The sequence below is a fragment of the Prionailurus viverrinus genome, chromosome C1, assembly GCF_022837055.1.
Source record: "Prionailurus viverrinus isolate Anna chromosome C1, UM_Priviv_1.0, whole genome shotgun sequence".
Lineage (NCBI taxonomy): Eukaryota > Metazoa > Chordata > Mammalia > Carnivora > Felidae > Prionailurus > Prionailurus viverrinus.
In genome coordinates this window covers 84942445-84959192 of record NC_062568.1, presented here as the reverse complement: position 1 = coordinate 84959192, position 16748 = coordinate 84942445, and the positions used below count along the sequence as shown (strand labels likewise).

The window sequence follows — 16748 nt, the reverse complement described above, 5'->3', positions numbered from 1 at the left end:
TGTTATTTAATCTCAGTGGGGTTTTTTTTTGGAGGGGGAGTGTGGGTGGGGGTTGAAACATCTAGTTTAAATTTAGCATCACTGAATGAAGACTGTTGCATTTACTGTTTCAAGATTATTTTCCAGAATCACAGACTTTTTGGAAGAAATGACATTTATCACATAAATTTAAAACATAATAAATTTTTCTGTATCACTCAGTATTCTACTAATGTTTAATTCAGATCAAAATATGATAACATTAAGCTTAAATGTAGTTGTCTTTTCTATTTTCAATTAGGAAGCTTCATCATTTCCTAAAGTCATTTTCTCACAGTCCCCAGTCATCTCATTATTGTTATCATTCTGTAAATTCTTCATTACTCTATTGATGTCACCTTCAGTATTATCTAGAAAACATATTTTGAAAAACTCCTTGCTAAATGTCTGATCTCCCCACAGAGAAGGAAATGTAATTTTCTTTACATGTTCTGGTCGGTATAAAAAGACAACTAGTCAAAAGTGATTTCAAAGTTCAAAAGCTATCTATCAGATTGAAATCATCATTTTAACTAGATAAAGCATACCAAAGAAAGCTATTGCAAGAGGACTAAAAATTTCAGAGAAAATTTTATAAACTTGAATAATATTCAATTGATTCCATGACTCAATCTCTCCCTTTCCTCTTTTTTAACACTTCTATTGTAAGAATTAGAAGGTATGATAAATCCATTGGCTGGTAGTAAACTGCATCCCATAGGTCAGTAATAAGAAGGTTCTTTTGTTCTGAATGACAAAAAATAATCAGTTTAATTGTGGAAATAACACTAACCATTCAGAGATCTAAATGATGAGCTCAACTATATAATTAAGTTGGTTGGATACAAGCCAACCTTTTCTGCTTTATTTGTGAAATTTTTGATCATATTTTAAAAACTTTTAATAGATTTATAGTCCCTGAAAAAGAGATAGGGTTCAACGCTAAAAGTTATATGTAAAGGAAATAAATGGAAGGAAGGTATGCCACTATAATAATTATCAGCAAGTGGACTAAACATTTCTAGTATCCACAGAGAAGCACATCAGTGAAACATGCAATACCGCAGAGATCGCCTTCATCAGACCCATCAGGACAATCCCTTCTCCCATTGCAGAGTTTCTCTGGCTGTAAGCAGGCTGAAGTGTCATTAGCACAAGGGTATTTGGGTGGTCCACATAAAAAACTGTCACAGTCATCTTCATCTGACTGATCTTCACAATCGATATCTCCATCACATATCCATGCTTTGTTGATGCATCTCCCTTAAGGAAACAGAAACATCATCCATTTGATTGTTGCAATTAAGTCACTGTAATAATGAGTACTCACCACTGTCTTTAGTCAGAAGAAGTACTTGCTATCAGCAAGAAATGTATTGGCTGATAGTTTGACAATTTATTTTAATGAAGGCATTTGAACAGCTCTTGCCCTACTTGTTAAAATGATCTTAGCATTAAAGCCGTAATATTTTCCTTGCTTTCAAGTTATTGTCTGACCCTATTTAAAAAAAATATTCTGTGGGGCACCTGGATGGCTCAGTTGGTTAAGCCTCTGACTTCGGCTCAGGTCATGATCTCACTGTCCATTACTTCGAGCCCCAAGTTCTGCTCTGTGCTGACAGTTCAGAGCCTGGAGCCTGCTTCAGCTTCTCTGTCTCCCCCTCTCTCTGCCCCTCCCCTGCTCATGCTCTGTCTGTCTGTCTCTCTCTCTCTCTCAAAAATAAAGATTTTTAAAAAATTAAAAAAATATTCTGTGACTAATTGAAAGTTTAATTATAATACTTAAAAAAAAAGTTTATACAGGGGCGCCTGGGTGACGCAGTCGGTTAGGCGTCCGACTTCAGCCAGGTCACGATCTCGCGGTCCGTGAGTTCGAGCCCCGCGTCGGGCTCTGGGCTGATGGCTCAGAGCCTGGAGCCTGTTTCCGATTCTGTGTCTCCCTCTCTCTCTGCCCCTCCCCCGTTCATGCTCTGTCTCTCTCTGTCCCAAAAATAAATAAACGTTGAAAAAAAAATTAAAAAAAAAAAGTTTATACAAACATTTGTATATAAGTCCCTTTCAGAATCCTAAATTCTGGAAAACGTTATCAGTCTTTTGCAACCCTAAATTTAAGCAAATATTTTATTCCACAGGAGGAAATGTCCTTCTGTTTATATTTATAAGCTTAGGACCTCAACTCCTCCTCATAACTAGATATGTATATTCCCTCTCATAAAAGGACATAAGTGTTATCAAATATTTTAGTAGCTAAGGTACTAAATATATACAGATTTTATGGAAATATGTTTTTCTTTATTGACTTTGAAAGAAAAATGATTAATGTTTAGCCAGCTTTTAAAAATTAATATGAAATACATAGAAAGCAAAAACCACTGTCTATGTAAACCTTTTTTTTTCTTAATATAAATTATTCCTCCTTTCCAGAAGGTCTACATTTTTCTTCTAACTAATTTATCTTTTCTGGATTATGGAATATTAAGGTATAGTGTGAATTAAAAATGTACCTGAAGATAAATGCTAATTATTAGCAGACTATATACCCACAATTCATAAAATGAATAGGGAAAATGAAAAAGAAATGAAAAATATTAGACTGCACATGTCAAAGAGTCTTTATATATTCAGAAGTCTGCTTCAACCTTAATTTTAAAGTAATTAAAGTATTGGTGAAAGGATTTTGTATTTGTAGAAATAGATAAATAAGTTTCTATACTATTAGGTCAAATAAGAAAATAACACAAATTATAAGTTTCATAGTTAATATAAATGCATTTCATAATCAACATTAATTATAGATGAAAATATTCTTAAAATAGAAAATGATGGATATTTCACTGATCAATTTAATGTAAATGGAGACATTATAAATTTTTGACTTAACATCATTAATAAAACTAATGATATTATTTATATTGTTTTGGAAAGACTACCTAATATAATTAGATAACAGAAATAAATGAGGTATAAAATTAGAAGTGTATCATTACATGCAGTTAATATAATCATATAATTATAAAATCAATAAAAATGAATTAAGAACTGTAAGAAACTAAGAATTCAAAAAATTTGACAGCTAGTTTCAAATATTATACAAAAAGTCCATAGATTTCATACCTAAAAACAGACTATAGTAGAAAAAAAGATGGATTTAAAAATCCACCATAAAATATAGTATTTGGGCTAAACGACACCAGAATTGTATAGAATTTATATGAAAAAAATTTGTCTTCAAAGAAACCCAAAAGAAGCCTTGGATAAAGATATAGTTTGGTTTTGGAGAAGATTTGTTCCCGTAAAGTTATTTGTCCCCAGATTAATACAATCCCAATAAAATAGGAATATTATTACAAACCTATAAGAAATAAAATTGCAAATATCATTGGAGTCTTCAAAAAAAGAGGATAATTGATGTAGGAACTGTTAATGCCAACCGTTTAGAAGTATTTTGAAATAACAGTACTCAAAATATTTTTAACAGAATATCAATCAAGATATCAACAACTGAAGAGGATAGATATATAACAATCATTTACATAGTATATAGTTTCAATATATAAAATTGGCTGTTCGAATAGTAGAGATAATGGAAATACAAGTTTGATGATGTTAGGAACATTGCTTAGCCATCTGGAGAAAAAAAAATAAAGCTAATACTTGATCCTTACATTAAAATATATTCTCAGTATAGCAAAGAAGTAAGCATTTCATAATAACAATGATAAATACACACATGTTCTAGAATAAGATAGATATTAAGATAACAAAAACTTGAAATGTTCATTACACAAATCCAGAAAACATAAAGGACAAATTGATAAACTCAATTTCATCAATATTTTTGATTCCACATTGCAACAATATAATCCATACACAAATTCAACACAAAGTGGTAAACCAGAAAAAATATTTTATTTGGAAAAAAGGACATTTTTTAAATACAAAAGGGATCTTACAAATAAATAAGATAAAGATGAATATACCAATACAAGTGCAAGATTCACAATGAATCAATAATGACTTACAAACATAAGATGATCAAAAATACCTTTCAATATGAGGTAAGCTAAAATGGCAATTTGATACCTTTTTTTCCTCTACCAGATTGGTTTAGATGAAAAAATTGGATAATACAAGGATAGATTTAACAAGGGTGTAACATCCCCAATGTTGATGAGTCTGCAAACTGGGGCAATCTGTCTGTAGGGAAATATTATGAATTCCAACAAATAAAAAGTGCAGCAACTCTTCATCACAGTAATTTTAATTTTAGAATTCTTTTCATTAATACATTTGCCCAAATGCACAAAGGTCCTATACAAAAGCATGTGCTGCCACTTTGTATATATTAGCAAAAGACTGACAAAAACTTAAATCAAAATCGCAAGACTGGTGACATCACTTACAATGGATCCACACATTGAAGTTGTACGCTTGAGTGAAAAAGAATGAGACAATCCTGCCTAATATAAAACAATCTCCAAAACTTACCAATAAAAAAGGCACAAAATCTAGTGTTTTCTTGCATGGTAAAATATATTTATCTAGGACTATATTTCCATACACATATCAGTATACCCATAGAGACAGGTTTGTCTCTGAGTTCTTTCTGGGGGAGGTTACGTAATAGCTAACAGTCATTGCCTCTGGTGAGGAAGAGGTACAGGAAATCTAGAATCGGAGAGCAGGATTTTTCAATGACTCCTTTTGTGCTATTTATTTCCCTTCTACCATATTTCTGCATAACTAGTCCAAAAACAAAAACAAAACCAAAAACAAAACTTAGCTCATTTTTAAAATGATGGTGATAAAATGTACATACATGTGCCATAAAATTTGATAGTTTCTACGAATGTATTTTATGAAAATTCTATGTTGAGGTTGCTCTGTGACTTACACTTCCCTTGGAATTATAGGAAATATAAGAAAATCCTAAGAACCATTCCCTGCCACCAAGGAGTTTATAATCTAGTTAGCAAGACAAAGTCGATGCATAACATATAATTTTAGTCTAAAGTATGGCATTCTGTACTTAAGTATTAAATTGTAGGCATTCATCTGAAAGTACCATAGAATGAAAGGAGAGCTCAAGAGTAATGCAGTAATTTCTATTGCTGTTGTCCCCCCCGCCCCGAGATATCACTAATCCATCATGATATTCTTAACCACTGACTCCAGCATAACCTTAGAATTGTTTCAAAAAACCTGTCCATAAACCATTATCAATCTTTTAGAGTCAGAACAGCAGTAAAACCTATTTGCTATTCATGATCTAAATGTTGCCTGGAAAAGGTAAAGAAAAATCGTATTCAAATGAGTATTAATTTTAACTCAGATTATGCTACCAGATACATAAATACATATGGTTACATTTCTTAGATAAAATTTACAAATTTAAATAGCTCTCTCCTCTCTCCAATTTTGTAGGGGAGGTTTGAAATGTAATTGCTTCTCCCATTCTTATTTGTTTGGTTTTAATTTGGTTTTAATTCTTACAAAAATGTAGGTAAGAGGGTATACAAGTTTATCAGTAAAACCTAACAGCAAATGATCTCAGTAAGTATGCTTAAAGAATGTTGATTTTTACTTGATTCATATTAAGATAAATCCTTACATAGTCATCATTGGGTGCAATATTTTGAAAGAATAAATATTACAGATTTCTAATTTAAGATTCCTCCTTTATATACAAGAACCTTGAGACTTAGGGAAAATTTGTATTACAAGAATGAAATACAGATTAGTAATATTAAAATGTGTGATAGAAATTATAAATATCCAATATTCTAAAAACCCCAAATCTTTAAAAATAATTTATAATGTTCATACTTAAGTTCAAATAACTAAGTCAATTACTTTGCCTTTACTAATTATACTTTAAAAATATATTACATGCTGAAAATAATATTAGGAGTTTATTACTGAGTTTTACATAATCTTTTCTGATCTACTTATAATGTTTTAAACTTGATTACTATGTGTACATGAATGTTATGGAAATTGTAGTTTTGCCCTCTGAGCAAAGAGAATAACAGTAGCCAAGTAACAAAGTAGCAACAACAGAAATAACAATCATCATCTTGGTATCATGACAATTAGAGAAATCACACACATGTGCAAACATAAACACACATACACACATGCACACACACACACACACACACACACACTCAGGATATTATAAGGACTGTTTTATTTATGTTAACTTGAAATATACAGTTTAGGATAAAAGCCAGCACAGAGTCAACACATATAGGGAAACTAAGAGTTTCTGGAATCATTAGAAAATGTGATGATTTCCCAAAATAAATTTATATGATCAATTCTAGAGTTTCTCTTTCTCTGTTAAACTGTTTTGTCCATTAAAAAAAATAGATTTATCATTTTGTAAAATGCTTGATATATTTTTATCTTAATAAAAGACATTATATGTTATAAAAGAATAATTGCTATCCTGGGATCTAATTGGCAGTTAATATTGAGAATATGGGAATGAAGAGCAATGAATCATTGAGAACATCCAAGTGGATTTTCTCAATAACAGAATGTCTTTTTGAATACTGGTCTTTGAATTGCAATCTTTAAATAAAAAATTATACTACTAACCTTCAATACTACATACACATTTATCTATTTCTCTAACAATATTTGGCTTCAATTCAATTCAGTAATTATTTTTGAGTATAATGTGTTTGCCTAGCTACTGAACGATGTAGAAAGATAGGAAAGACAATTTTCTGACCTTGTGGAGTAATAAGTCTAGTACTGATAAATGTTCTACTATTGAGCATATAAAAACAGAACAAGAACAGCCATATAGAAATCAGAGAGTGAGACAGAATTTCAGAAACAGAAAATATATAGGACTGGTTTGAAAAAAAAAAAAGATTTACTGAGATGTTATTGGGAAAGGTTTTGAAGTGTGGCAGTGAATATTACATACGGAAACAGAAAAACAATTCATATAGACAGCTGCCTCAAGTGTACAGTTTTAATGTTCAAATATATACACTCTGCAAAACAAAAAGCAAGTAAAACAGAAAGAGAGAGATAATTTAATAGCACACTGATTACTCTTGCTACTCAACAGGAATATGTCAGGGCATGGGGGTGGAGGTAAATCAATTCTTTCTTAATTTGGTCTTCTTTCCATTTATGAGGGAAAACACTGTAACAATTTTGCATATATATTCTTTACTTTATGCTAAAAGTTAGTTTCTTAATAGCACAGTTATATGTACAGATTTTTATCAGAACTATATACACAGAACCACATATACTGAGTGTAATAGTTGATTTTCAATGGCCATTTTGAATACATGGTGTTTTAGCTTTATTTGCTGAATCTAATCCACGCATAACATGCAATTCCTATGTCAATTCATAAAGTCAAGAAAGGGCGGGACTTGCTCCAGAAGCAATAATAAGGTAGTTTGAAGTCACAGTTTATGAAATGTTGATGGTTAATTCATGAAGTGTCTCATATTCTTATAAAAATGGAGGAACACTGAAAGATTTTGAGAAAGTATGTACTCAGGTCAGTTTATGAGGTAAGAGGGAGCCAAAGCTGTGTGTAGAATGGATTGAAGCTAATTATTGTCAGGGAAAGACAGAGTAGCCCACACAGTGGTCTAAGTGACAGATAATAAAGGCTTATCATACGCTATGATACGTGAGTGGAAAGAGTGGAATGGGTGATGGTAGAGAAATTGTAGAGGTAGATTCAATAGGACCTGAAAAATGATTACAAGTTAGAATATCTAAAGGTACTTTCTGTTTCAAATCCAAATGTTTAGGAATTGAAGACGTTTCTTTTTTTATCCTAGAAGATTGGAGAATTTGAAGAGGCTTGAAGGATGTTTAAAGTTTAGGTTTTTTTTTTTTTTTTAATTTTTATTTCAACGTTTATTTATTTTTGGGACAGAGAGAGACAGAGCATGAACGGGGGAGGGGCAGAGAGAGAGGGAGACACAGAATCGGAAACAGGCTCCAGGCTCCGAGCCATCAGCCCAGAGCCTGATGCGGGGCTCGAACCCACGGACCGCGAGATCGTGACCTGGCTGAAGTCGAATGCTTAACCAACTGTGCCACCCAGGCGCCCCTAAAGATTAGGTTTTTAGTTGCAATTTTTAAATTTTTAAAATTTTTAAAAACTTAAAAAAATTTTAAAAGTTGATTTTATTATCTATCTATATATTTATTTATTTTGGGAGAGATAGAGAGAGAAAGCACAAGCAGGGGAGGAACAGAGAAAGAAGGAGAGGGAGAGAGAATCCCAAGCAGGCCTCACTCTCTTAGCACAGAACCCGATGAAGGGCTCAAACCCACGAACCATGAGATCACAACCTGAGCCGAAATCAAGACTCAGATGCTTAACTGACTGAGCCACCCAGAGGCCCCGAAGATATTTCTAAAAAAAAAAAAAAAAAAATAGAGAAATGCGGAAAAATTTCTGACTTCAGAGAAAAAGTGAGATGTGCAGCATAGCATAGGAAAACAACAGGTTTGAAGCATGGAGTGATTTCCAGTGACGGAGATTTGGGAGACATTTATCTAGAAGTGATAGTTAAAACTTTGGGAACAGAAAGAGATTGCTGTGGATACCTTCTTTGCAGAAAGATGAGAAGGAGCAAAACAAAGAAATTAAGAGAAAAATCTCCACAATTTCTGAAACATTTTAGGCATTCAAGAAGTATTTTTTTAACTTAAATCTAAGAGGCAGGCATGGAAAAGTGAACTAAAAAAAGAGAATATAAATGGTAAGTGAATAGAGGACAACCAATATAAGACTTCATAAGAAAGGTTTCAAGGACAGGACATTTTGACCCTGCAGAAAAAGGTCAAATGTTACAGAGAAAGAGATCAAAGTGCAGTATTAGTCAAAGGTTGGGGTGCCTGACTAGCTCAGTCAGTGAAGCAGGTGACCCTGATCTCAGGGTTGTGGGTTCAAGCCCCGCAGTGGGTGTAGAGAATACTTAAAAATATATTTAAAAATCTTAAAAAAATAAAGTATCATTCATCAAGATCATATTGTGTAATAGGCACTTACTGTATGTTCTATTCTAATTATTATTACTATTATTATTATATCATTATCAACATCATCATTTTACAGATTAGAAAATTGAAACTTAGAGGTTTAGCAATTTATCTGAACTCACGTTACTGAATGGAAGAGGAGGACTCAAGACACAGAAGAGTATGGACTGTGAAATAACCCCTGGTGAACACCAAAACAGCAATTTCCATCAAAGGTTGAGATAGGGTGTTAGATTGCAAAAGGTGAATGAATAAATGAATGATAAGTAAGACAACTAGGTACACCACAAAAGATTATTTGTTGAAGAGAAGGAGGAAGATAGGAAATTTTAATAAAATTAATAAAAATGTTTCTGAGGTTATTGGACTAGGCATTTTATAGAGAAGAATAAAAATTAATATTAAAGAAAGTCCTCTGAGCAAAAATATTTTCTTCTTCACATATAGGATTGAAGAGAAAAAAATAGATAGCATACAACAACATGTTCAAAACTGCCACTGGGAGAATCAAAAGAGAATTATCTAAGTTTCATAAGAAGCAATATGCTAAGTATTTTACTAGCTCTAGAACACATAGACAGTGGAGAGCTCACCACATTGTTTTCATCAAAAATAAATAAAACAATTCTATAAGGTTGGTTATAGATGGGGGATAGAGAGGAAAGTGCTGTATTTAGAAATTCTGCATATGCAATTCATCATATAATTTCAATAAAATCACTATTCCACTGTAGGAAATGTTTGGTCCTAATTATTCAGATTGCTTTTAAATAATGATTAAATTAACCATTTCACTTTGTTACTACTGAGACAACAATGGGGAAGGAAAACAAAACAATGTAATCATGGAAAAGAGTAACACTTTGCCATTCACAGAAACCCCCAGAGGATTTTCATTACACAGAGGATCAGCACAGAGCAAGCTGTTTATGAAACCAATGTCAGAGTTAAATCCCCATGTGTGCCAGTGAGTTTTGTTACATACTTTTTCTAAAGAGCATTTAATCCTCAACTCTTAACACTTCCCTGGGGCTTGACTTGAAAACCTATGTTGCCTTTTCCAATGGAATCTAGAGTAAGAGTTATATGGGTCAGCCCCCAATTTAAAGGCAGTCAATCATAAGAGGAGACTGTACAAGTATAAACTGTCTCACTTCTTTTCTCTAGTCATCCATTCCCCCTATTCAGAGACAAATATTGAGAAGTTCTTACGAATTCTACAAATATGCTTTACTGTTAAAAATATACTTCTGTTCTATAAAAAAAGTTACATACTATGCCCCCTATTGTTTTCCTTTACTTTTTACTTGACACTTAATCACCAGAAATGTCCATGTCCACGTATTACAGTGATTTCCCATCTTTGAAGTTGCTGCAAGGCATGGATATACCAAAATGTTTGCATCTAGTGCCCTATTTTGGCCTATTTAGGTTTTTTGTAACATTGAGTTATTAGAAACAATTTAGTGAAATAGCAATATAAAAGATGATCAAAATCATCTATCATTAAGGAAATACAAATTAAAACAACAGTGAAATATTACTATACACCTATTATGTGGTAAGTCCCCTCCCTAAGGAAAGAAAAAAAAAACAAACCTCAAGGCAACCTGGCTATATACGTACATGACAACATCCCTCATGACCTTGTAACATGAGATCACGTAATCAGACTGCAGGTTTGTGTGATACCATATATGTGAGACAAAGAAATAGAAAATACATTAAAAAAAAAAACTATGCCATGTGGTGTTCGGGGCTCAGTTCTTCTGTACAAACCCAACGGAGCCGTACCAGCATGAATAAAGTTGCTTCCTGGAAAGAGAAGCCTAGGTATTATGACTCTCTGTGCAAGAATCCTGCTATAATTAAAATGGTGAAAATCCAAAACACAGCAAATACTGGTGAGGATCTGGAGCAACAGGAACTCCTCATTCGTTACTATTAGGAAGGAAAAATCGTACAGCCACCGTAGAAGGCAGTACAGCAGTTTCTTACAAAACAAAACCCACTTTTACCATATGATCCAGCAACCATGCTCCATGGGATGTCTTCACAAAAACCTATATGCACATGTTTGTATAATAATTGCCAAAACTTGGAGCAACCAAGCTATCTTTAAAAAGCAGATGAATGGATTAAAAAATTGTGGTATATCCAGAAAATGTAATTTATTCATTGCTAAAAACAAATGAGCCCTCAAGTCATGAAGAGACAGGGAGGAAAATTAAATGCATGTTACTTAGTGAAAGAAGAAAAAGCCAGGCTGAAAAGGATATATACTAATGATCCCAACTACATCATATTTAGAAACAGTAAAACTACAGAGGCAGTAAAAACATCAGTGATTGCCTGGGGTTGGGGTAAAGGGAGTGTAAACAGGCAGAATACAGAGGATTATTAGGGCAGCGAAACCATTCTGTATGATACCTTGGGGGCACATGGCACATCATTGCACATTTGTCAAAATCCACACTTTGTACAACACCAAGAGCAAATCTTAATGTAACTTGTGGACTTTGGGTGATAATGATGTGTCAGTGTAGGAATGCAGGTTCATCGACTGTAATAAGCCATTCTGTTGTGGGATACTGTTAGTAAAGGAAGCTGTATGTGTAGGAATAACAGGAGGTATATGGGGCACATATAACAGGGATTATATATGACATGGGGTATGTGTTCTTTCCTCTCACTTTTGCTGCGAACATAAAACTTTTCTAAAAATTGAGTCTGCTGAAAAAAAGTTTTCACACAAATTGTACAGTATATCCATGTCATTCAGTTCTAAATATTTACATATACGTATTAAGATTTATTAATCTGTTGATTATTTTGAAGTGTAATTTTAGTTTTCAGATTCATGGCTTTCTAGTATTTGAGTGCTGATTTCTAATTTGACTTTTGTGTATGGAGAATATGTTCTGTAAATTGTCAATTATTTGGTATACAGGTAATATATTTACTGACTTAAGCTTATTAAACCCCTTATTAAATATTTAAAAAATAGTATCTAAATGAATACTTTTGTACATGTCACTCCTCCAGTGAATTAAGTGTATTTGTAGGATAAAGTCTTAGAGGTGGCATTGTGAGTGAAATTGTATTCACATTTTAACACCTAGATATATCACCAAATAACTTTCCATAGAGGTTCATCAATATTCACTGACATCAGTGTGTACTTCATCTACTCTCACCAACATAGGATATTATTGGTTTTGTTAATAATCACCAATCTGCTTTTGAAAAAACATCCAATCCCAATATAGATCTGACTCTCTGATGGGTGAGGGTGATTGTCTTTTCACTTGTCTAAGGGCCTTTTATACTTCATTTTGAATTTTGCCAACTTTTATAGTAGTTGGTCTTTTTAAAAATGATACCAAAGAATTGGGGTAATTAGTTATGATCTGTATTTCAAATATTTCCCCTATTTATTCTATATTAACTGCCTTCGTCACTTTGCGACCATTTTTGCTTTTAAAAAGGAAGATTTTTTTGTGTGTGTGGACAATTATTCACTTAATATACTGTTGGATTTGCTCATGCTTTATCTAGAATGGTGGTAGTAAGGGTCTGTAATTTTTGTGTGTAGGGAGGTACTTTTTATAATTTTGGGGAGTTGTAAAACCAATACTATGTTGCTAAAAAGAATAACTTAAAAGATTTATTTCTTTTAAATGCTCTGGAGGAGATGAAACAGCATTGGAACAACGTCCCTTGAAACATTTGGTAGGGGCACCTGGGTGGCTCAGTCAGTTAAGCCTCCGACTTCAGCTCAGGTCATGATCTCACAGTCCATGGGTTTGAGCCCCGCGTCGGGCTCTGTGCTGACAGCTCAGAGCCTGGAGCCTGCTTCAGATTCTGTGTCTCCCTCTCTCTGCCCCTCCCCTGCTCCTGCTCTGTCTCTGTCTCAAAAATAAACAAAAACATTTTAAAAATTATAAAAAAAGATATATCTGGTAGAACTATTCAACTGGACATGGAGCTTTTGGAAGAATGATGAGAAGGGGACAGATCTTGATTGTTTTTCCTATTGTAATAAAATAAATTACCCGTATTTTCCTTTCTAGACAAAATTTTGGAAATGTATATTTTCTGAATATACAATTTTATTAACATAAGTTTTAAAATTAACTTCTGAAACATGACTAGTTTCTTTAATTGGTATGATTTTCAGCATTTCTGATTATTTTCCAGTTCTCATTTATGGACTGAATTTTCAGTGTATTTTCTTTATTAGGTCAGTTGATGTATTAGCAAATTTGGTTATTCTTTCAAAAACTTAGGGCTTGAATTTTGAAATTATGGTGTTTTTTGTTTCTCTTTTCTAAATTTAAATTTTAATCTGTTTTTCTGTTTTCTTTTGGTTTGTGTTGTTGGTATGTCCTAACTTCTTGAGTTAGTTATTGCATTAGTTAGGATGACCTTGCTACAACAACAAACTAAAATCTGCATATTTTCTCTTTAGACTGATAATTTAAAAGGTCACTGGGATAGGAGGCAAAAGAGCAGGAGGGTGCTCACTTTAGCTTAACTGCCTTAGCATGGAAGTGATACAGTCCATTGGTTAGAACTAGTCACCTGGCCCCAACCTAACTGCAAGAGAGTAGAGAAACATAACAAAACATAAGGAAATTGGTGAATACTGTCTCCCTTACATATTGTTAAAAATGTTTTTTTATTTTTATTTTTTAATGTAAATATATGTGTCTCAAAGTCTTAGAGCAGTTTTAACCTTTAATAACTTTAGAAATACAAATGTTGTAAGCATAAAACTTATTTGAAAGTTTATCTAAATCTATTATACTTTTGTAAACTGACTTTTACATTACATGTAATTTTGCAAATTTAGAATATAACCTTTTAGCATTACTATTTTTTTGTTTCAGCTCCTGTTGTTCAGCAAACTGCTAGAAGCTACAAGAAACAGACTTAAACATTCATTATTCAAGATTCACAAAACTAGCTATATGTTAAAAATAAAGCTTCAGATGATGTTTTCGATGATTTTATAACTTTATACTTCTGAAGTTGTTAAAGGCTAAAAATTCACTGAGTTTTGGGACACTTGCATATAAATGTACTAAGTTATGAATTTTTCCTTGAGCAATGCTTTATTTATATTCCATATGTTCTGATATATACAGATCTTTATTTTTTAAAAGTTCTACAATTCCAGTTTGATTCCTTCTAGAATTAAGATAAAAAAGTGTCTTACTTTATTATTAAATTTCCAAATAGAAGGGCTGTTTACTATTCATAATTACTAGATCAGGAAATTCTGGCTGCATAATTTCTACTTCTTGGAATTTACTGAAGGTGTTTGTGACACTAAATGTTTGTGACACTAAATGCTCCTTTCAAAAAATCTTTCATAAGCCTTGTAAAAGAAAGTGTATTTTTTTTACTTCTAAGAAAAGTGTTATATTTTTATTAATTTGCTCTAGGCATTCTTAGATCTAAATTCTTGCTTATTTTTATTCCATTTGATTTTTAATGGGTTAGAATAAATGAATACAATTTGTTCCTAATATTGTTTTCTCATTGTGGTTTCTGTAATTTTTGCTGTATAAAAGTTTATAATGTATTATTTCCTGTAAGATACTTACATTTCAAAATATTTATTAAAGATTGTATTTTTATAATTAAATTTTTTGGTTTTGTTTTGTTTTTTTTTTGTTGTTGTTGCTGTGGTTAGTCTCAGCAATATTTTATTCTGGTCCCTAAACTTATCCCTTCGTTTTCTCACTAATACCAATATTTTTATTGCTTTAATAATTTTCCTAGTGAGAATCGTGGAAAAATGTGGAAAATAACAGTATACTTTGTATGTCTGAATTATCTTAAATAATATTTTACCTGGGTATAGAATAATAGCTTGAAAGTGTTCTTCCCTCAGCATCTATTACTCTATTTTCTTGTGGCATTACCTATTTTCTTAGGTAATTTAATATTCTTTCTGGTAGCTTCAGTATCTGATGATATCCAATTTCAAAATGACTTCTAGAAGTTTGGGTTAAGTTTGTTAATTTTATTCAGAAGCCTGAATGTACTTCTTTATGAGGAATCAAGTTCTTCACTTTAGCTAAAACTTATTCTGTGTGTGTGTGTGTGTGTGTGTGTGTGTGTGTGTGTGTGTGTTTCTGTTAATACCTATATTGTCTCATGGACTTTCTTGTATCTGTTGTAGCCTTTCTTTTTGATTTATTTTTTAATGTTTATTTTTCAGAAAGAGAGCGGGGGGAGGGGCAGAGAGAGACAGAATCCACAGCAGGCTCCAGCTTGGGGCTCGAACCCAGGAGCCTGTGAGACCATGACCTGAGCTGAAGTTGGACAATTAACTGACTCACCCAAGTGTCCTTTCAACATATATCTTAACTGCTCTTTCTTATTTATTTATTTTCTCTTTTTCTGTAATACTTTCTGGGTAAAATGTACATTATTCTTTTTCAATTTGTTTCCTTTATGTCCATCCTAGAATTTTTTAAAATTTCCGTGTTGACATATTTCATTCTCAAGTCTAATAGGTACCATTTTCCACCTTTTTCTGTTACAATTATTCTAATCATCATATCTACTTCAATATATCATACACCTATATATAATCAAATATAGGTATATTCTTGTTCACTTTCGGGATATTCTTTTCCATTTTTTTTCTCTTTGAGGATCTCAAACATACTTCTTTTAAACCCTTTTTTTAAGATATGTCATTTAGACATCTCGTTTTCATTTAATCTTGAGTAAATTCATTTCATGATTGATTTTTGATGGCTGGTTTTATTAGAGATTGTTTTCTTCATGGATTTTATAATTTTTTTTCAATCTCACCTTGGGTAGGAATTCTCAATTTTCTCTCTGACTTTATGTGTTTATCTATCACTCTGTACAGGTGTTGCTGTTTCTACTTCAGCCCACTCCATAACCACCCCTACTCATGGTTCACAAATCCATCTTGTATTTGTCTTTTAATCACTTTCAGTCTCTGAGACAGCAAGAGGATTGGCTTGATTGCCTTCCATCTCTCTAGGCACACAACTTCATTTAAGTAACCATCCTAGGAAGCAACCAGATGTATTTTTTCCCCCTCTTTCAAAAGTAAGGGAGTCCTATTCCAATTCTTTTTTTTTCATCAGTGAGCCTAGCTCCAGTCCCCAACTTCATTTCCTGTTAAACCTAACCTGTGCATCTCTACTGGTCTCCATATCCAATCCAATCAGGCATCCAGCTTCAATCCACCACTTCTGTTATATTTTATTTCAATTCATCAGAGATGTATTTTGTTAATAAGACCAAATCTCTCTCATTTTCTCCTATTATATTTTACCATCATCTTTATGTATTTTTAATATCAGGGAAATGATTCAAAGTGTGAACTTAAAATTTCATCCTTAGGAAATTTTTTCTTACGTCTTCTTAATGACATTAGAGTAGTTCATTGTGTGAATGCACTATAATTATTAAGTAGTGCCCCTAATGATGGGGATTGCATTATTTCTAGTTTGGGAGCTATTAAAACAAAATGTTGCATTGAAAATCTTTTTATATTTACCTTTATACACTTCTGCTGTTCCTTACATGAATTTCTAGAAGTGAAAGGTTTGGGTTAAATTTACTAACCACCAAAGGGCCTCTTATCCCCCTAACTTTGATATCATTGTATAATATCACATATTTTTCTTTTTTCCAAT

General features: G+C 32.5%; 1 protein-coding gene across 1 annotated transcript in view; it reads right to left on the bottom strand.

Moving 5' to 3' along the window:
* LRP1B (LDL receptor related protein 1B) overlaps window positions 1-16748 on the bottom strand; it is a 1903200-nt gene that overhangs the window by 663731 nt on the left and 1222721 nt on the right. Inside the window, exon 22 of the mRNA XM_047873645.1 lies at window positions 1081-1281. Within this exon, the coding sequence (XP_047729601.1) occupies window positions 1081-1281 (201 nt within the window). The remainder of the gene's footprint in view (window positions 1-1080; window positions 1282-16748) is intronic.